Source organism: Euprymna scolopes, chromosome 10 (assembly GCF_053919585.1).
Source record: "Euprymna scolopes isolate OS-2025 chromosome 10, ASM5391958v1, whole genome shotgun sequence".
In the NCBI taxonomy this organism is placed as follows: Eukaryota; Metazoa; Mollusca; class Cephalopoda; order Sepiida; family Sepiolidae; genus Euprymna; species Euprymna scolopes.
This window is the reverse complement of record NC_136491.1, coordinates 21,640,920-21,663,963: the sequence shown is the minus strand read 5'-3', so window position 1 is coordinate 21,663,963 and position 23,044 is coordinate 21,640,920. Positions and strand designations below refer to the sequence as shown.

Sequence of the window (23,044 nt, the reverse complement as noted above, 5' to 3'; positions counted from 1 at the left end):
ACTCTGTTTAATCCACCATCATTGGGGACACTAACTTCTACTAAGGTTGCTTCTTTCTTTTGTTTTTTTCTTATATCACTATGTCAGGTTTAATAGTTTCGTTTTCTAGGTACGTATCTGTAGGAATTGCGTAATGGTTGATGGTGTATGACTTATTTCCAACTGATCTTTCTGGTAAACATGTTCCCAGGATTTGCTGCTACATTCGATATTCGACTTTTTTGCAGATCGTCCTGTAGAGATAGTTACACACCCCATTGTGTCGCATTGCGTAGTAGCCCTCCCTCCCCCTCAGCAAAACCTTATAGCTGGATGTAGCTCACACGCTTTACATCTGTGCGGCAGAACCTGCACTTGTTGTCATTGCTGAGACCACTCATCTGGTTAAAAGCATGAGTCATAAAGGCTTGATCTTCGGCAGCCATTTTAATCCTCTCATGATGATAGTAAAGCGATCCTCTACAATAGGGTTTCGCAAATTTCAGGTCACTATGGAGGCTCTGAGCAAGACAAAGGTTTTTCACAGAGCACTAACACAATAATTTCTGAAATAAATGTGAAAAACATTAATTTCAAATTTTAACACTAACTAATGATATTGTTTACAACCATTTTTTGTTTTTGAGTAATCAAAAATTGTTGAATTCTTTGTTAATTTAATTTTTCATGAACCATTCTGAACTTTGTAGTTATGTATCATATCTATTTCCAGTAAAAAAGATGAATAATTAAATGTTTGCAACTATTTAATTTTTCCATATAAAGCATTTGGTCCTCTTTTAAGAAAGGGTTTCCAGAGCCCCTCAGTTTCACTAACAGAGACCCAGGGTTCCGTGAAGCTCACTTTAGGAAACCCTGCTCTACAGCATCTTTGCTATCTGTATCTTCCTCATCCAGAAAATACTGTTGGTTGGCCTATTCTTTTAGTCTTCTGCAATGGAAGGTCTTGATCTATTTTTGGTTACTACTTCGGTGATTTTCATGCCAGTTTTGTTTTGTTTCTATCTCATGTAATCATTTTAATCATAATAATAACAAACATGTTTATTTAATACTAGCATTTCAGTCCGGCGTTGCCCGGGTGTTTGGAGGTGTATGTTGAACAAAACAAAAAAAGTGGTCAATTTTTTTTAGTTATGACCCCTTAACATTTATTATTTTGGGTTCAAATTGAGTTATTAAGTTAGATCCATGTCCAAGGAACCTATATCTAAAATTTCGAGTGTCTAGACCCAAAATTGGTGGAGGAGTTTGGTAGAGTTCTCAAAGGTCAAATCGTTGAACTTTGACTCCTTAACAGTCAAATTTCTGGCCGAAAACGGATTACAAAGATTTTGCCAAATCTCAGTACCCTGTATACCAAATTTTGCGTCTGTAGACTGAAAATTGACAGAGTTATTGCGTTGGAAAATGTACACAGACAGAGACACATTCACTTTTATATATATACATAGATTGAAATATACCAAACATACAGTGTATCACATTGCTGTGGATATTTAAGTATATCTCTGCATCAACACTGATAAAATGACACTTTGACACAATGAAAAGTAGTCTGTGTGCAGCTTATATATCAGAGTTGATTTATTTTCCCCTCAAAATAACTCAAAATGTAACCATTATTGTAAAACTAACAAACCGGTTTTCAGAAAACCAGAAAAATAAAAACACTGGATAAAAAAACATAGATCCTTTCCTATCTAACAGAAGAAAAAAATATCCTAAAATCATATTTTGCCACCCAAAATATGGGTATTATTTGTATTAAAATTAGGGTATGCAATTATCAAAATAAGAATTTTTTTTGTTAATAATTTTAATATAATCCAAAATAATTGTTCAAATTTATAGAAAGTATTATAACAGTGAATACAATAATTAAAGAAACTTGTTTATGTATTATTTAAGTAATTTAATGTTTTTGTTAATCCTCAACTAATTTAATCGTTTAGTTTTTAGGGTTATAATTTATCACTGAAGCAATCAAAGATCAATTCGCTGCCAGGAAAAAACAAAATAAAAGGAAATAAAAAAAAAATAAATGTCAGATGTCTTACATTTTAATTAATGAATTGTTACAGACAAAATATAATTGTATAACGATCTAGACGATGCATATTAGATTAGAGAATAACTGAAAACATGGTTGCACTTGATCAGTTTTGTAGTTTTATTATTTTTTTTTTTGTCCTTGGTTTTTTGTATAACATATATGCATTTCATGTTTGTGTAAAAACTCATTATTGCGTCTTTTTTGTGTCTATTTCCCTATCCAACGTTCATAAGAGTGCAAGTTTGAAATACTTACTGACACAGTTTGTGAATGGAGTCAAGCAGCTGCAAGCAATTAAAATAGTAACCAATCCTCAATCAGAATTTCCACATTTTGTTCGCTTATCTTATTTTATAAAAAAAAAAGGAAAGTTTGTTTGTTAGCAACAAAAGGGATACATTTATTTAGAAATTTATTATATTTACCAAGACTTCTGGAAAAATGGCGGGATCATTCTACCACTTCAGTAGATATCTCACTGCTGATGCAATTCTCTACCTGTATAAGAGCTAAGTATGTCCAATGATGGAATACTGTTGCCACATCTGGGCAGGAGTTGCTAGAAGCATCTTATCCTACCTTGACAGAGTTCAAAATAGACTTCGTAGTCTAGTGGGGGATGCCCTTTTCTCTTCCCTGTAACCTCTTTCCCACAGAAGAGACAGAACTAAGCCTATCTTTACACACTTATTGGAGGTAGGTAAAGATAACGAAGTGGTTAATGACACAGACTGATGATCTAGATGTGCCAAGTTCGAATCCAGTTCATTTCATAGAAACATTTTCATTTAGGGTGTTAGCAACTTTCATGTGATCTCTCCCATAGGTACCCAATGTTTTTCTAGAAAGAATTCTAACGAGAAATATATCGAGGAAACTAATGCCAACAATCATTTGATTCATTCAAAAGGAATGAATAAACATTCGTTGGATCATTCTTATATCGTTTTTCTCCATGCAACGCATATCTTCAATCTTCACTGGTTACGTTTCAATTCTGTATATCATCACACTGTTTACACATGCCTATTAGACTCGCCTCTTTGTCAATATTGGTAACTCTCTGCTAGTTAGTAATGACAGCAGAAATTACCTAAACTTACTCTATCGTCATTAATCAGTTTAACGTCCATTTTACATGCTGGCATCTCGTTTTATAAAGAAGGAAAGTTCGTTTGTTGGCAAAAAAAGGGATACATTTATTTAGAAACTTCTAAAATGAACCAAATTGTGACTAAATCTGAGACAGATACATCATCGTATTCAGTTTCATATTTGTTTACGTGGTGGCATGCGTTTGACAATTTTGAGAAATTGACTTTCATACTCTCTTCATATCTCTGGCAGGTCTTTATCCGTTTTTCTCTCAAATCTATCTTTATTACTTTCTCCCATGTTTTCCTTGGCCTTCCTCTACTAACTGACCCTGCTACCTCAACTATTCTACATCTACTCACCCAAGAACTCTCATCCATTTTGTATTAAATAAAATATTTGAAGACAGTTTTGGTTGATTATTATTATTATTTTTTTTTTTTAATGAATCATGAATTTCTAGCATTTGTAAAGCTGGAGACTGGAAATTTTTAAAATCAGTGTATTAATTTATTTCAATTTTAGTTTTACTTGAAAGATATTACTATAAGTATCATCAATTAGTAATCAGATTATCACCAGAAAGAAAAATAACATTATAAATTTTAAATTTATTTAAAACATTTAAATGTGTGAAAAGGCAATTTTTTAAAACCTATTTTTAAAAGTAAATTAAAAAATTTGGAAACAATTTTTTTCAAGTAGAATTATGAAGATTTACAATGATTTTTATTTTCTTATTTTTTATTTTTTGATTGAAAATAGTAAAAAATGAAAAAAATAATTGACCCAAGTAAACTAAAACGAGAATAACCTAACAAGTATTAATTTAGAAAAAAAATATCTAGAATTCCATTTTTTAACAAATCATGTTTTAATTTACCATGTTATGAATGCACATAAATTTATATTTTTGAGTGTGTAAAATTGTATCAATGCTAATGTGTTTTTAAATTGGTAAAATAGAAACTAGGAATTTTTGTGAATGTACAATTAACCAATAAAAATACCACTAATTTACTTAGTTCAAATAAATTCCCATTTTTTTTTTTTATTAAGAGACATTATTTTTATTATTTCATTTGGACACTTTGGAGTTATACTTCCATTATTCTTTTTTTATTATTAGAAGATATTTATGTATTAAAATAACATATCTAAAAATAAATTAAATAAAAAAGCTATTTTTTGTTCTTATAATATACATATAACATACTTTTTAATTATTAAATTCATTCTTAATATTCTCATTGAAAACAGATTGCAATAGAAATGCAATATTATTTTAAATTAAAATATGTCAGAACAAATCATATAAATTTATTTTTTCTGATGAAATAAAAGAATACATTTTCTTTCAAAGAAATGATGTATTCTATAAAGCCTTAGTATTTGAAGACATTCAATTTTTTACAAAATATTGAACATATAAACATATTTTCTACTGAGTACTAGCTGTTTTAACATTTTTTTTTTTTCTTCTTACCTTCAGAATCACTTTTTAAAGAATTTTGATTATTGGTACAAGACATCTATAATATAAATCTCACCTATCTGTTTAAATGTATGTATGTATGTATGTATGTATGTATCTCTGCCTGAAACTTTCGACAAAGGTGATGGATTTTCACGAGATCAGTATCGTTTTGAAGTTTGACGTTTCGGACGACAAATATCGAAAAATTGTCTAAAAAAATTAATTCCTTCACCCTCAACTGTGCACTTTTCTACAGGGAGGGATCGTTTTCTCCGATATTTTCCAAAGTTATCCCCTCTTTTCAATTGACTAGGCTTAATTTAAACCTTTGCCACTTCTTGCTTGGTGATGGATGCAACGGCAAAGACATCACATTTTTTTTCTTTCATGTTCTTTTCTTCCTTTGCGGTATGGGTTAGAGTATGCTTACCTACAACTACTTTAAAAAAATTTTCTCAACACACACCTCCAAACACTTGGGCAACGTCGGGCATCCAGGCTAGTTAAATATAATGGCAACCACAACTGGCAAGCTTTGTTGCATTCCACATTTTTATTATTATTATTATTATTATTATTATAGAAGTTTTTTTTTTGTGGGGTTAGGTTCACTTCTTTAAGTATACCCTTTTCTCTTTTTGGAAAAAAAACATCTACATACTTTTTAAAAAATCTTTTCATTATTTAATTTAAAAAATTTTTTTAATGAACATTTTTTTTAAAAACTTTGTTGTTTAAATGTTTATAACACGTTTTGAGATATTATTTTTAGAAAAATCCTTTGTCCTAATTGAATATCATGTTTTTTTTGTTATGAAAATACTTTGTATTAACATTCATTTATTAATCTCCTCAAATTAAGGATTAATTATCATTTGCATTATTCAAGTGATCACAGGGGGAGATAATTCATGTTTTACTTTTTATTTCTGTTATGTATTTTATGAAACACCATAATTTCTATTTTTTCTGTTTGTAATTTCATAAACATTTTATCTCTGTGTTTGACAAGTTTTTATTTTTTATTTTTCTTGCCAGCAAGAAATACCTGAACAACTTGAGAATATGATTACAGAAGCAACTGAGAAGAAAGGAGTATTCTATGAACCGTTTAAGAAAACCCCTGAAAATGTTTCTTCCCAACAAATGTAACTTAATTTCAACCATTCAAAAAAGATTTTTTTTAATTTTTTGTTTGCTTATTAGAAATATACAATCGAAGATGTTTAGATTTGTTAATTTTATTTGATTTCATTTTTATATTGAAAATTATGGAAGCAGGGAAAGCCTAAAATCTTTCCAATTTTGTTAATTTTATTTAAATTTAATTTTTTATGCTAGATATAGAATTAAAATTAAAGCATTTAAGAATTTCATCAACATCTTTTTTTTCAGATGCTTTTCAAATTGTCTTAACTATGGAAGGCAAAAATGCTAAAATCTTGAACAACAATAAATAAAGTATGTTCATATTCTTGTGTTTGTTATACCATACTAGACCAACTGTGTGTGCATATATATATATATATATATATATATATATATATATATATATATATATATATGATGGACCCTTCCATTGATTTTGACATATGAGGTTCGCCACATGAGTTGTTGCTCAGAAATCCACACATGATTTGTTTATAGTGGTGAAGGCTTTGTATAGAACCAACCAGTTTTTGGTACAACTACTAATCTCTGTTGGTACAATGGCTGCCACAAAACAGACCAGGCAGTTAACCTCAGGTTTTACATCAGAGTTTTCCTTCTCCTAGATGCATATCTTAATGAAGACTGTGAGTGCATCTCTCCCAGTGAATTACACACTCCTCCAGATACCAACCTGGAAATTTCTCCATCACCGGCGCAGTACATACAGTGCCTAACCTTCCCAAATGGTCACCCATCTGTTACTGGCCAGGTTCATTGTTGCTAAACTTTGGTGATCTGTTGAGAACCAGTTTGTCAGTGTGATTATGCTGTATATATATATATATATATATATATATATATATATATATATACGTATTGAGCACTTTTGAAGTAAATACTTAAAGTTTACACATAAATCTATACTTTCGTATATTAATTTTATGTGAGTAAATGAAGTAGTTATATATATATATATATATATATATATATATATCGAATTTTAGTCATTCAATGAATTTAAAAATTTATGACATGAAATGTTTGAGTTTCATATCAAAGATTTTTATTATTCTATGTAAGACAAAGAATACATTAGAAATATTTTAACTCCTTATCCTATAGGATTTCGATGTCTACCATCTCTTCAGAGGAGAAAATATTAGCAAATAGTTATCATGGTTTACACCTTATTTGCTAAAGTCAGTGAGACATGGAAAATCACAATTACTAAATCAATTTTTAATTGTGATTTTCCATGTCTCACTGACGCTAGCAAATAAGGTGTAAACCATTATGACTATTTGCTAATATTTTCTCCTCTGAAGAGATGGTAGACACTGAAATCCTATAGGATAAGGAGTTAAAATATTTCTAAGGTATTCTTTGTCTTACATAGAATAATAAAAATCTTTGATATGAAACTCAAACATTTCACGTCATAAATTTTAAAATTCATTGAATGACTAAAATTCGATTTATTTGCTCTATCTTGTATATCAAGCAATTCTTATTTAGGTGGGATAGTACTTATAGAATATTACTGCCAGTAATATCTTGTAAATCTTATAATCACAGGTTTTCATACCAGTTGATTGTTAGATAAATTTTATTCTGAAGTATATATATATATATATATAAGTAAAAATATAGAAACATCAGAAAAATCCTTATGTGGATCGATCTGTTTCAGTGCCATTAATCACCTCATCAGAAATATAATTATTGAATTCCTGAGAAAACAATGAACATCATCAAAACGTAGATTGATCCACGTAGGGATTTTCTGATGCTTATAGAATTTTGCATATAAAAGTTCTTCATATGGTATTGAGAAGATATTTTTTTTAGTTTAATACATTTGAACTTTTCTAATAAATAGAAATGGAATAAATTACAATATTTAGTAATCCTTCAAATATTCAAACAAAACATCTAAGAATAATCCTTAATTCATGGACTTTTTAAAGATAGGCTTTTATTTATATTGTACATGCGCTAGCTAATTTTGCAAGTTCACTCTTGTTGTAACCTTGAAAGGTTGATAATAATTAAGACAACATAGTGGGATTTTTATTAGGGTGTATCTATAGAAGTACAGAAGTATTGAAATGGTAAGTTACAGAAAGTCTGCATCTGATACTCTGACTATGACTGCTCTGACACTTTGTTGTAATTCTATTTATAGTCTCTGGACGAGCTCATCTACTCCCAAAATAGGGTTGATAACCGTACCCCCTATTTTAGCCTTGTTTTATATTAAGTCAAAACTTTTTTCTTTTCAGTTTTATTTTAATTTTTGTTTTCAGTTTTATTTTAATCTGTAATCTTATGTTTTCTTCTTGATGTGAGAATGTTTTTTTTTTCTTTTTTCAAACTCCTAATGGCAGTCTGTTATTTAAACCCAATCTTTTCCTTTTTCTTTTTTTTTTAAAATATCTTATTAAGGGATGCTCACAAATCTTGCATGTATCGAATAAACATTTTTTAATAATTCGCAAAATCAAAAACTACTTTGTAGAGACAATACATTTGCCAGAGCTGGCATATTTTTATCGCAATCACTTGCTCTGGGACTAATATTTTAACATCCTTGTCTATCATGCAACTATGATATTTTCTTTTCTTTTTCTTTCTATGTTTGTATCTATTGACATGAATCAAACATTTTTCTTTTTAGAAACTGGTTGAATATATATTTTAAATTCCAATTTTTCAGCCATTTTCTTTATATCTAATTATTAAAGTTTTCCACTGCCAAATTTTTAATTTTAAGTTTTAAACTGACGAATACCATTTCATGCACCAAAAAAGAATCTGTCATTCTTTTTCTCCCACTAACATGCGAATTAACTGCACGGAAAAAAAAAAAAAAAAAATTTTTTCCCCACTTACATGCAAATTGACCATACAAAAAAAATCTGTCGTTCTATTTTCCCACTTACACATGAATTGACCGCACATACAAAATGACTCCGAGTGAACAAAAAATCTTCTCTATATGGCAGTTTTAGAAATCTGTCAAGTCTGAAGTTGAACACAAACATACCGTCAATCCACGCTGACATTTTGTATTCATTCTACAAACTATAGTCACACCTACTATCAGAAGAATACATTCATAACTTTTTGTTTCCTATCGGTCGGGTTTTGAGTTTGAGTGTCACACACGCCACCCGTGGACGCTTGCTTCTATGACTGTAGTCGCATGTACAGAGCACAGAAGAGAATGGGTCAAAAAAATGACAGTGCAATTCTTGCCGATTCTAACCCAGCCGTCCACATCAACTTCTTCCACAATCAATCTTGCCTTTGACTGTTACCATCACGATAGTATATACTACCGTCATTACTTTCTCTCACCTAAGTATGTTGGCAACATAGAACACTGTCACAAGTTACATATAAACTTATGAACAATTAAAAAAAATCATCATATCATACCGTTTTTTCCTTGTCTATGATTATAAACTCGCCAAACACCCAACATCACAACATTTACTGTAAACATATTTTAATTCTATAACACTCGACTAGCTGCAACAACTATATATGATTTCCACCACTCTATCTGTGCCTAAATCTAAATCCATGTACAAAGCTTCTTTCCCAGAACTGCCTGCCTGTGGAACACTGTTCTGCTGGTCTGCTTCCTGGTTGAATACAACATAGCCTTCAAATCCAATATAAAGAAGTTTTTGTTGAGCCCTCCCCATAAATATGACACTTCCAAAATCATGTGACATAGAATAAGTGTATCCCTGCGGATTAAATAAAGTGAAAAATTCCCAGTATTATTATTGACTGAAACATTGTGAATATAACGATGCCAATACGAATAACAGTTGAAACGTTTGAAATGACTTTCCATATAAATAATTTTGTATAAATTACATTTCAGGTGTGATTTTGAAAATCAACTGACTTATGTTCTTTCTAAAGAAGTTATTCCAGCCTTGAAGAATTTGAAAGACTTCATGGTTAATGTGAGTATAATAAATATTTAGCTTTTTATTGAGAAATCTGTGACTTTTTTTTAGAAATCTGTGACATTTTTTTTAGAAATCTGTGACATTTTTTTTAGAAATCTGTGACATTTTTTTTTTTGAAATCTGTGACATTTTTTTTTTTTGAAATCTGTGACATTTTTTAGAAATTTGTGGCATTTTTTGAAATCTGTGACATTTTTTTTTTTAGAAATCTGTGATATTTAAAAAAAAATGTGATATTTTTTTTAAAAACTAATTTCTCCACAATATTTAAGTATATCAAAGTATTTTAACTTGAAATGCAATTTTCAATAATGCCTAATAGTTAAAAAAAGCACCGTTAAAGCCACTCATTTCTTTTAATAACCTTTATTTTTGTTTATAAAATCTATTCACATCATAAAATATCATGCACTGCTCTGTTAGAACCTCACATTATTTCTTTTTTTATTTTCTTTCTTCCTTTTGTTTAGACATACTTGAAGAATGTGCGTGAAAAGCCTGGAATCTGTCACCTTCCCAATGGTGACAAGTTCTACCAAGCTTGCATCAAGTTCCACACATCATACAATGTATCTGCTCAAGAAATCCACGACCTTGGCCTGAAAGAAGTGGCTCGGATCAAAGAAAGTATGATGAAAATCTACGAAAAAGAGGGTTTGCCACTCAGTATTCCAGAAGCTTCAAAAAAGTTGCTTGCAAGGAAGGAACTCTGTTGCAACTCAGCGGTGGGTCATCTTATTTGTATTTGCATCCTTTGTAAGCGTTAATCAGTTTGCATTTCACTGTAATAATTATTTTTTTCTATTTTTTCATATAATAGAGGAGTATATGAAAATTAATGATTTTGTTGCTTGTAGGAATTTTTATGAATTCTAATACTTGACTTTTTTCTTTTCTATGCAGCAGTTTAATTGCTTCAAAATTATCTTTGAATTTCGAAAAGTTACAATATGGCAGTCATTTTGTAAACATTTTTATTTATTTCTTTAATAAATCTAGATAAACATTGGTAGCTTGCAGTTACTTAGTTTTATACGTTGAGACGTGAAAGTAAGTTTTAAGCCTTTAAACTGATGGATACAATGTTATTACATGGTTTTGATTCTAGAAAATTACTAAAGTTTAAAAAGGTTTTTGGAAGAAATTGGAATTCAGAGAATCTGGATTAATCCAATGACTTGATCAAATTCAATGCAAATTAGAAATTATTAATATTGAAATAGGAGGTTGTACCCATAGTATACCTCTTCCCGCCAAGGAAAGCTTTTAAAATACTTCAAGGAAACTAAAATTAATATCTAATAACTTATTGTTAAAATTTAAAAAAAAATCGAAAATGTCAGAATTTTCGCAATAGCTTCCACTCCATTTGTAACCTATTTAAATAAAAGTAAAACTAAACTAAACATAGTCCACATTTGGACCCCCTTATGCCTATCAACTTAGTTTCAGAAATAATGATTGGTTAAATAGTTTAGATATGAATCTTATATATATATATATATATATATATATATATATATATATATATATAGAAATGCCTGTATTTATGTAAATAGAGATTTAGATATCTCTAAAATAAGATGCAACCATGTTTAATGATGAAGATGCTATTTGAAACTAAAGTTTAGTCTATTGATCAACTGACTAAACTTTAGTTTCAAATAGCATCTTCATCATTAAACATGTATTTTAAAAGCTAAAGGATTAAAGGGCAAAATACAAGAAAGCACGAGTCAAAAAACTGACAAAAGTAAATCCAACATTCACTTACATAGAAATACAAAGGCTTTTCTAAAAAAAAAAAATTCTGAGAGTATAAAATAGGAAAAATGAATTGTGCTTTTGTGCGAGACTAGAAAGGGCTCGTACAGATTTTATCTTTACTGGAACTTTAAAATCACTAAATATTTATTATTTTATTATTACTACCAGCGGTGGAAGATTTTTTTTAAAAAACAAAATCAAATAAAAAGTATAATTAAAGGAATCACTTTTGGCATCGGAAAATAGGCATAATTTTTTCCGATTCCGATCCTCCCAAAAGTTCCCAGTTTTTTGATTTCAGATTTCGATTAATCATCCCAACATTGTTTTAATCTATTTAATTTACAATATTATCTCATCTGTGCTAAGTCCATAAATGAACCAGACATTTTCATATTGAGAATAAGATTTGATTATAAAAAGTTTAACTGTGATAAAAGATAAAAAAAAAATTATCTGCTGTTAAGTTTTCTATGAAAGGGTTTTAAGTGTCTGTATTTAATTTCTAGTTTTCACTAAAAGAGGGTAATAAAAGATTTTGTTCACAAAGTAAACAGATTGTTTAACTAAAGGTTTTCCTTTCATTATTATAGTGTCATTTGAAAGAGACCACCTTCAAATTCCACAGCAGAATTAACGATTACAAAATATGAACAATTGCATTTAAATATCAAACTTAAAAAAGTTATCTCCCTTGAATGAGAAATCAAATGTTTGAAATGTTTCACTTCTTAATGTATTTTGCGTTTTAGATTTTCCAGACATGAAACGTTTACAATTAGTTTTTTTTGTTTTTGTATTTGGTGCTTTTAAGAAGATGTACATAGGCTAAATATGAGTTGTTTTTTTTTTTACTTGAGTCACCACTTATCAAGGCCTGAAGGCCATTCGAGGATAAGTGTTAATGAATGTAAGGTGGTAGTTTACTAATCGTTAATGGTATAAATTGGGTACAATTTGATTATTTATGGAAACGGCTCAACAAGAACATTTACATTAGATTTGAAGGCTATTCTGTTGTATTTAAGTGGGAAGCAGGTCAGCAGAACAGTGTTCTACAGGCAGGCAATACTGAGAACGAAGCTTTGTTCATGGAATGTACATTTAGATTTAGGCACAGATAGAAAGCGGAGAAATCATATATAATGGTTGTAGCTATTTGAGTGTTTTTATGAAAGTTTGGCAAGGGGAGAAACATAGATTGGAGTTTAGTCGAGCACTTGCCATGTAAATAATGATAGAGTAGAAACAGGCTCGCAACATCTCTTCTGTGGGAAAGAGGTTTCAGAGAAGAAAAGATGGCATCACCTACTAGGTTTTGAAGCTGGTTTTGAACTCTATCAAGTTTGGATAAGGTACGCCGAGCAGCTCCTGCCCAGATGTGGCAACAGTACTCTATTTTAGGACATACCTGGCTCTTATAGATAGAGGATTGCATCGGCAGTGAGATACCTTTTGGAACAGTAGAGTGATCCAACCATTTTTCCAGTAATCTTGGCAACAGATTTGATGTACATGTTCCATTGCAGATCAGAAAGGTTAGTCCTAGAAGTTTGTCAAGACATGGAGCTTAAATAAACAAGAAAGCAGTTTGATATACTTATATTAGTTTTCGTTGTATATTTTCGATTTTCTTTTCACATGAACATATTTTTTACCTTTAATTAAGAGTTACAAAAAGGGGAGATAAGTCAATCGATTGATTTTCATTAAAGATGTAAAATGCGTTTGTGTCAATGGAGAATCAGAAATACATGATAAAACTGATTTATATTTTTAATTATTAATCAAAATTCTACTTGATAATTTCCCATAATTTTTGGTGTAGATACCTACTTTTGCTTGATACAGAAATATATCAAAAACTTTTCCTGTTAATTTGTTTTGGTTATATTTTTCACATGTGTATTTTTACCTACATGCAATTAATTACTTGCAATCGTATTTAGAATTAGTTTAACAGTTATGGTTTAGAACGTGTAAAGTCCAGAGGTATTTTAGCCTCCTTATGCTTTCTCTGAAGATGACCAAAGGCAACTCTTAGATAAGGAAATGGATCCATAGGTACATGTAATAATACAAAAAAACTGTTGTCTTTGTCTTTCTTCCATGAGTGAGTGTCCAGCAACCCTGGTTGAGAGAAAAAATATCAACTCTGATGTCGAAATTGAATGAACCGATTACCCTAACTCCTATCCTAAAGCTAGACATTGTTATTTTTCTATTAAAAAATGTTTAAGAAAAGTTGCTTAGAAAATCTAATGATGAGCTTATGAATGCATGTAGATTCTCTCAAGGTAATCCAAAAGGCAAAATAATTCTTTAGAGAGAATGAACTCCAAAATTAAATCTGGTGCAATATAAATAGTCGGATTGGAAAGTTTTCAAAGCAGCTGAAATAATGAAAATTGTTTTTTTTTTTGTATAGTGCAGTAGTCCAAAGAAAAGTTGATCTCTAGCTGAGCAGACTCTATTGTGTATTGAGCTTTATTATTTGGTTGGGATTAAATTATCTATATATAAACATGGGTATTTATATTAGATTGAAGTTTACCATTGGGTATATCAGGTAAACATTACATCTTTTTTTTTTTTATTTCATTATTATATATATATATATATATATATATATATATATCTACAGACACACACACATATATATATATATATAAACATAAATGCATAAATGCATGAGTATAGGTGGGGTGCATGGGTGTCAATTCAACATTTTATGAAAGACTTGGTTTTGAATAGAGGCCACACAAGTTGCTGACCATTCCAAGTAAAAAATATTGGGATGGTCATAGTCAGCTAGATCTTAACCTCATTGACTATACCCGTTCCCCTCCTGCTGCTAACCCTCCCTGCCTGCCCTGCACTTATGCTTCCATCATTCACACTGAAGAAGACCGAAGGATCAATCGAAATATGGTCTTTTGAAAGAAATGTTTTCATTTTTTCGAAAGACTTTTTGTATTCCTACACATCAACAAATATGAAATAAATACAGAAAAGATATAAAGATTCATATGTTTTTGTGTTGGTTTTTTTATCCATTTTATATATATATATATATATAATTTCCGACGCGGACGCATCACAGAACGTCTGAAACGTGCGTAAAATCGATTTCAATGACTTAAAAACATTATTACAATGATCCAAACATAATTCTCAATGGAAAACCAAGACATGGAATAATAAAATAATGTTAAAAAATACACATTGTTGGTGACTACTCCCTCATTTAAATATATATATATATATATATATATACTGGTAGCCAAATTGAATATTGAAACGGTCATATCTTTGATTCTTTGGGGAGAACTACATGAAAATTTGCAGACTTTTTGAAGATAATACTATTCTATGCTTAAAATTTTATGGCAATTGGTAAAAAAAGAACCTATATTTTCAAACCAATAAACTATGCCCAAATTTGCCTACATTTGTATATATAGTGTCTTGACAGGTAGCTTCAGTTTTTCTGGTTCGGTTGTGTCCCCTGTGACCTTGCCAGGCCACTAATAAATATATATATCTATATAATCTTCTTCGTAGGGTTGGGGTTACCCGCATATATTTTCTTATTTGGTTTTACTTCCCTTACTTCCCCATATCCGAGGGTTGGAAGTTCTGCCATCTTTGACATGACATATGAGATTGAAGCAATTTTTTATGATTGGATGCCCTTCCTAACACCAACTCTCCAAAGGAATGAGTATTTCGTCAAGACACCATCTCATCATAGTTTTCCGCTAATTGGGGCAATGTGCTGGTCTGTTATCAAGCAAACGGTCATCCGCATAACCCATTTACATAACTGCTAACACATTTTCATCAAACAACACAGGAATCACTGCTACCCATGGGGATCGTAGGATAGTTTATCGAGGTTTATTTCTCTAGATCTTATATATTCTGACACACAAACATTCACTATGGAAAGTCTGTTGCAAATTTTATGCTAACACATAGTGTTGGGAGCATGGAGACTAGTCGAGTATACTACAGAAATACAACTCAGGAAGGTACTACTCCTATACATGACTCTTTAACCTTATATAAATGCATATAAAATTGTCTGTATTTTTAGAGAAAGTCATGAATCCCAATTCATTTTTTTTTTTCTTCTATTTTAGGATGATCTTCTGAATTTTGTAAAAAATATTTGCTACAATAAAATCCAGCCGTTACTTCCCAGAATTTTTAAAGATCTTCCAGTTGCACCCTTGAAGTAAGTTTTAGAATTATATATGTTTCTTTCAGCTATGAAAATCAATGGATTTAAAAATGTTTACCATATTTGTGATCTCTTTGTTTGAGGATGCAATTGAAAAATAAAAAAAACTAAGCCCTATATCAAGATCAAGCACAACTTTTCTCAAATAAAATTTATGATTTTAAATGTATGCATGTGCATTAACTCTGTAACATGTATGCTAGCGCGTCTAGCTTGAGTGCATATGAAATGACTTGACTTCTATTAACACTTTCGGTCAGAGAATATGTGTTAGACATTGCCTCATGTTGCCTACTCTGGAATGCTGGCCATTTCCTCCATTTTAAATACCAAAATTGGATGATAATGATGACGATGGATCCCATTATTTAATATTTTTTTTTTTTTTTTACAAAAATAAGATGAGGTCATATATCTGCATCAATGCATTTGTTTCAGTTTATCATGTGATGTGAGTTATACATGTTTTTATCGGAATTCCACTATTTTCAAATCCACAAAAATCAGATGTCTGCTTGACTCGTTTAAGTTTCTCATTTGTGAGTTTTCACCTTTTTTTTTTTATCAAAATCAGATTTTTACCTCTGAAGCCAGTTCTCTCCGATTACTGAAAATATAAAACTTATCATGTGATTACTGAAAATATAGAATTTGTGTGATTACTGAAAATATAGAATTTGTTTGATTACTGAAAATATAGAATTTGTTTGATTACTGAAAATATAGAATTTGTATGATTACTGATAATATAAAATTTGTATGATTACTGATAATATAAAATTTGTATGATTACTGAAAATATAGAATTTGTTTGATTACTGATAATATAAAATTTGTATGATTACTGAGAATATAAAATTTGTATGATTACTGAGAATATAAAATTTGTATGATTACTGAGAATATAAAATTTGTATGATTACTGAGAATATAAAATTTGTATGATTACTGAGAATATAAAATTTGTATGATTACTGAGAATATAAAATTTGTATGATTACTGATAATATAAAATTTGTATGATTACTGATAATATAAAATTTGTATGATTACTGAGAATATAAAATTTGTATGATTACTGAGAATATAAAATTTGTATGATTACTGAGAATATAAAATTTGTATGATTACTGATAATATAAAATTTGTATGATTACTGAGAATATAAAATTTGTATGATTACTGATAATATAAAATTTGTATGATTACTGAAAATATAGAATTTGTTTGATTACTGAAAATATAAGATTTGTATGATTACTGAGAATATAAAATTTGTATGATTACTGAGAATATAAAATTTGTATGATTACTGAGAATATAAAATTTGTATGATTACTGAGAATATAAAATTTGTATGATTACTGAGAATATAAAATTTGTATGATTACTGAGAATATAAAATTTGTATGATTACTGATAATATAAAATTTGTATGATTACTGAGAATATAAAATTTGTATGATTACTGAGAATATAAAATTTGTATGATTACTGAGAATATAAAATTTGTATGATTACTGAGAATATAAAATTTGTATGATTACTGATAATATAAAATTTATATGATTACTGAGAATATAAAATTTGTATGATTACTGAGAATATAAAATTTGTATGATTACTGAGAATATAAAATTTGTATGATTACTGATAATATAAAATTTATATGATTACTGAGAATATAAAATTTGTATGATTACTGAGAATATAAAATTTATATGATTACTGAGAATATAAAATTTGTATGATTACTGAGAATATAAAATTTGTATGATTACTGATAATATAAAATTTATATGATTACTGAGAATATAAAATTTGTATGATTACTGAGAATATAAAATTTGTATGATTACTGATAATATAAAATTTGTATGATTACTGAGAATATAAAATTTGTATGATTACTGAGAATATAAAATTTGTATGATTACTGAGAATATAAAATTTGTATGATTACTGAGAATATAAAATTTGTATGATTACTGAGAATATAAAATTTATATGATTACTGAGAATATAAAATTTGTATGATTACTGAGAATATAAAATTTGTATGATTACTGATAATATAAAATTTATATGATTACTGAGAATATAAAATTTGTATGATTACTGAGAATATAAAATTTATATGATTACTGAGAATATAAAATTTGTATGATTACTGATAATATAAAATTTGTATGATTACTGAGAATATAAAATTTGTATGATTACTGATAATATAAAATTTATATGATTACTGATAATATAAAATTTGTATGATTACTGATAATATACAATTTGTATGATTATTGATAATATAAAATTTGTATGATTACTGAAAATATAGAATTTGTATGATTACTGAAAATATAGAATTTGTATGATTACTGAAAATATAGAATTTGTATGATTTCTGAAAATATAGAATTTGGTGAAAATATAAAATTTTCCATGTGATTACTGAAAATATAAAATTTGGTGTGAAGGTTAAGATTTCAAAAAAAAATATGACGAAAGTAGGGAAATTAGATGACTTTTCTTTTCATCTACTCCTACATCCATTGTTTGTGATTTTCTTGGTTGAAATTTATTGGAATTGTTTAGGAAAGAAGTGTTTTTTCTTTGTGCTGTACTCTCCAACCCCCCTCACACACACGCATACACACACAGGTGGCTGTAGTCCTCAAGTTGGTAAATTCATCTTGATTTCCAGCTTATTTTACCATTGATTGAGATATGTTGAATACACGTGCGTTTTTTATTATTGTTTTTTTTTACTAATAAATTTATAAATTCAGCTTTTCGTTTCTAGCATTTTAGAAGCACCAGCTATCATGGCCAACTCTCCTCCAGCTTTCTATCTTGCTGGCACTCCAGATGGAAAACGATCAGGGACTTATTATGTTAACCTAACGAAAGTTGATGCTTGGTAAGAATTTTTTGAATTTTATTAACTGGCTGATACGTTTTTTACATTGGACTAGCGGGGGGGGGGCGATCGTAAAATACGCTTAAATATGATATTTCAATTTGTCCAGATTTCATATATATTATTATAGAGTTGTTATTTCAACAGTAAAATAAAGTATTTAGGTGCTATCAGGTAGAATTGAAACCAAAACTGTTACATTCAAAGCTGGTGACATTATCACTGTACCAATATGATATGCATATAAATCAATTAAAAATTAATAATAAAAATAATAATAATAATAAATAAACTAAGATAAAAGATGAATATCCAAAATGTTTAACAATTTTTGCGATTTTCACCCATTTTTGACCCCTTAAAACAATTTTAACTGGCTAAAGACCCATAAAAGAATGGGCCATACAAAATCCAATCATCTGAGGCCCCTAGCACTACTCTGCGACTTTTAATTTCGGAGAAGATAGTTTGAAAATATGGAGACAGACAGACAGACATATAGCCGTTTATTTATAAGATTTTGCTCACAAATTATTTGGTTCAATGATGATTAAAATTTCATCCTCTCCATGCTGTAGAGCATGATTGAATATTAACATTTATTTGATAGACTTTATAAAAAAATCAAAAGCATTTTAAGTGGCTGATAAAAGAATTCCGGCTGATTCGAGCATTTTAGGGCAATTAACTAAAATAATTTATTTCTATGGGTTTTGGAAGGTTGCAGATGGGTAACTTTTTAAGCGATTATGCGTTTTTTATAACCTTACCAGTCAGACTTATGATACAAAAATATAATGAACAGCCCTTAAAATTTAAAATAGCTTGAAAATGAGGATAATTTTACATAAAATTTGTATACAAAACTAATTCCCACTCTAAATCTAAAATAAATGTCTTCTTTTTTTTTTCATCTTTCTACCAAGCTTTTCATGGTATTCATAAACAAAGAAATTTTAAAGTTTAAATTGTCATAATTCATCTGTTTTGAACTTTTACCTGCAAATATTAACAACGGTTCAAGTATGAATTTCTTTCTGATCAAAGAAAAGTTTTTTGTTTTTTTTTTTGTTTTTTTTGGCCAGATTAAGTCTTGTCATAAATATTTCAATATTTCTGTCAATTTCTGTCAAGAAAATATGTTTTTTGAATGGGCAGAAACAATTTTTGAATGATATTCAGAACATTTCTGAATAATTTTATATATACATATATATGCATATATATACATATATACTAGCAGGCTGTGTATAGCATTGCCCTGTCATAAAATACACTTATATATGATTATTTTAACTCATGCAGATTCCGTATTTATTATTATGGAGCAATTTCTTTATTGATTATCTTCTATATATATAAAAGCCAAACGTCTGTGTGTATGTATGTATGTTTGTTTGTAACGCTAAAATTTTTGAAAGACGGAACCAAACTTGACAAATTTGGTATCATATCGAAGCCCCATCACCCGGATGACAAATATTGAAATTTCACGTCAAACGGACCACTAGAAGTTGGTCAACTGATCAGTTATCTTCGAGGGGGGGGGCCCAAAAAACCTGTCATTATCTATATATATAAAAGACAAATGTTTGTTTGTAACGCTAAAACTTGAGATGAAAGATTCCTCTCCCCTAAGAATAAAACATATGTTCAATATCTGCTTTTGTTTTTTCATTGTTTATACGGTCCCGAGCAACGCCGGGTAGCCCTGCTAGTTGTATTATATTGTTCAAAAGTTAAAAAAATGACTTTGATGCTATCAACTGAAATGGAAACTAAAACATTCAGTGATTCAGTCTGTCATTATTATCTAAGCTATTACAAGATGGATATATAAAGCTACATATTAAAAAAAAAAAACTTCAAGTTAAAAATGTGTATGTATGCATGTTCGAATGTTAGTCGATTTACTCCTGCCATGGTAAACTGTTTTTTTTTTCAATTTCGACCACTTAGCAGCTATTTTTACAGACTAAAGCTCAAACCGAAAGTGTTCCCAAGGTCCAAATACCCTATGTTTCAAGTTGTAGACCAAATATTTGGTAGAGACATTTTTCACACACACACACACACACACACACACACACACACACACACACACACACACACACACACACACACACACACACACACACACACAAGGCCACTTTTATATACATATATATATATATATATATATATATAGATAGATAGAGAGAGAGATAAAAACGTGTTTGTGTGCTAGAATGTTTTCATCCTAAATTCTATGCAATCATGCACAATGTAGAAACTATGTATAAAAATAATCATAATAGTTGAATAAAACTAACCATCTACAAGAAACCATAAAAAACTGAATAATTAATTAATGAACACTTGTTTTTCAAAGTAATATTCAAATTAGTTAAACTTCATGAAACTGCTTACATATCCATAACTGAGCATATTAAGAAGTTTGTTTTAATAATTTTTAAATAGAACTCGGCTAGGGATTTTTATCCTCGGCCCCCAAAATCAACAGAAATTAGATCCCTGTTGATTTTGCAGTGGGAGTTTAGTTCTGTGTAGTTCTAGGAGGTCCACCCTGCCAGGCGTTGCTTTCTGTCTTTGATAAGGGGTTATTTTATTGTCCTTAATGAGGAATGCTAACACGTCTGTCCTTACTAGGGGATGCTGACGGGGCTGTCCAGGCACTTTTTGCAAGTCAAAGTGCCTTTCCCTGGGGGCGTTGACTTCTCAATCCTACTTTCCGACCCTGCTGTCCAAGTTCTTACAGTGGGAGATAACCAAACAACAATTTTTAAATAGAAAAGTAAGCTTTTAATATCAATGTCAGAGCGAGAAAAAAAACTCAACTTCATAGGTGTATGTATGTATGTATATATATATATATATATATATATAGAAAATGGTCGACATATTTTTTTTAATCAGAAAATATCTAATTTACAATTTCTGTATTTAACTTGCCTGACTTTAAAGCACTGATTTTTTTGATTTTCTTTTTTCTATATGCATTTGTAAATCTTCTAGCCCAAAGTATGAACTAACCGCACTCAGTCTTCATGAAGGAGAACCTGGTCATCATACTCAGGTAATTTTTTTTTTTTTATTGCAATTAAAAAAAAAATCACTGTTATTAAATTTTTATTTATTTCATCATATTACATAAAGATTTAGTTCTGTTTATTTTTATTTATTTTTTATTTTTTTATCCTAAGCTTGTTTAATGCAAAGAATTCAGATTAAAAAATGCAAAAAAATATTTATTTCAAATATTAAGTGTGAACAAATTTTGATTGTATTGTGAGTATATTTTCAGGTGAATTATTTAAAGTTTTTTTATTTTTGTATCTTTGTAGGCAGCTTCGGCTATGATGACGAGTTCACCAGATTTCCGATGCTATATGGAAGACATGAAATATTATTTAACACCTTCTCGATTCGCAATGCACACGGGTTATATAGAAGTAAGCCCAGTTTTACCTATTGCATATTTTAATTGTCAACCTTGTTTTATTTCATTTCACAGACATGTGTTACCAGATCTGGCTGTCTGAAGATATTGGCTTTCTTAGATGAAATACACCTAACATTGATGCTTTTTGTTTTTCTACTTCCTTTTGCAAAACTTAATCATGTTCTGCAAAATCAAAAACAAAAACAATAACCGACCTTTTCCTCTTTTTCCTTCTTCCCATTTCCCCTTTCTCTTTCTATCGCCCCCACTTCCTGACTTGTTTCCTAACTTAATACTGTAACCCTTTTCCCTCTCCCATTGCAAAACTCATTCATGTTTTGCAGGGCAGGGAAGAAAATTGATAAAATCCACTATAAATCAACCAAACCAAACACTACAAACAAGCGATTTAAGATACAAAAAGCTTGAAGGATAAAAACTTTCTACAAAATAACTGAATGCAACATGAATACTATTTCCAAAATAACTGGATTCGGCATTAAATAACCCAAAAAGGGTTGATATGCCGTAAAACAACCAAACCAAACTCTACAAATAAATATTTGAAGATATAAAGAACTTGAAGCATAAAAACTGTTTCCAAAAATAACTGGATTTAGCATTAAATAACCCGAAAAGAGTTGATATGCCGTAAAACAAAACGACCAAATCAAATCATTTCACAGATTAAACTGATTTAAGTACAAGTTTTGATTTTGACGAAGGAAAAATAATTTCAAACTGAAAGATACAACTTTTTTCATTACAAACTGTTGAAAATGTTGATAAAGTAGTTAATGAGTCGGACAGATCATTTTTACCTTTTATCGATTAAGTTATAAAACATTTGTAGCAATCATTACTGATCTATGTGTTGTGAGAGTCGTCTTGATCTTTTTC

General features: G+C 29.4%; 1 protein-coding gene across 3 annotated transcripts in view; it reads left to right on the top strand.

Moving 5' to 3' along the window:
- The window catches only part of LOC145285857 (uncharacterized), a 96,583-nt gene that overhangs the window by 50,221 nt on the left and 23,318 nt on the right, over positions 1 to 23,044 (top strand). For all 3 annotated transcript variants that reach the window (XM_080134297.1, XM_080134298.1, XM_080134299.1), the window contains 7 exons: positions 5,667 to 5,776; positions 9,679 to 9,763; positions 10,240 to 10,494; positions 15,682 to 15,776; positions 18,586 to 18,702; positions 21,718 to 21,778; positions 22,047 to 22,154. In XM_080134297.1, the coding sequence (XP_079990423.1) occupies positions 5,667 to 5,776; positions 9,679 to 9,763; positions 10,240 to 10,494; positions 15,682 to 15,776; positions 18,586 to 18,702; positions 21,718 to 21,778; positions 22,047 to 22,154 (831 nt within the window). The remainder of the gene's footprint in view (positions 1 to 5,666; positions 5,777 to 9,678; positions 9,764 to 10,239; positions 10,495 to 15,681; positions 15,777 to 18,585; positions 18,703 to 21,717; positions 21,779 to 22,046; positions 22,155 to 23,044) is intronic.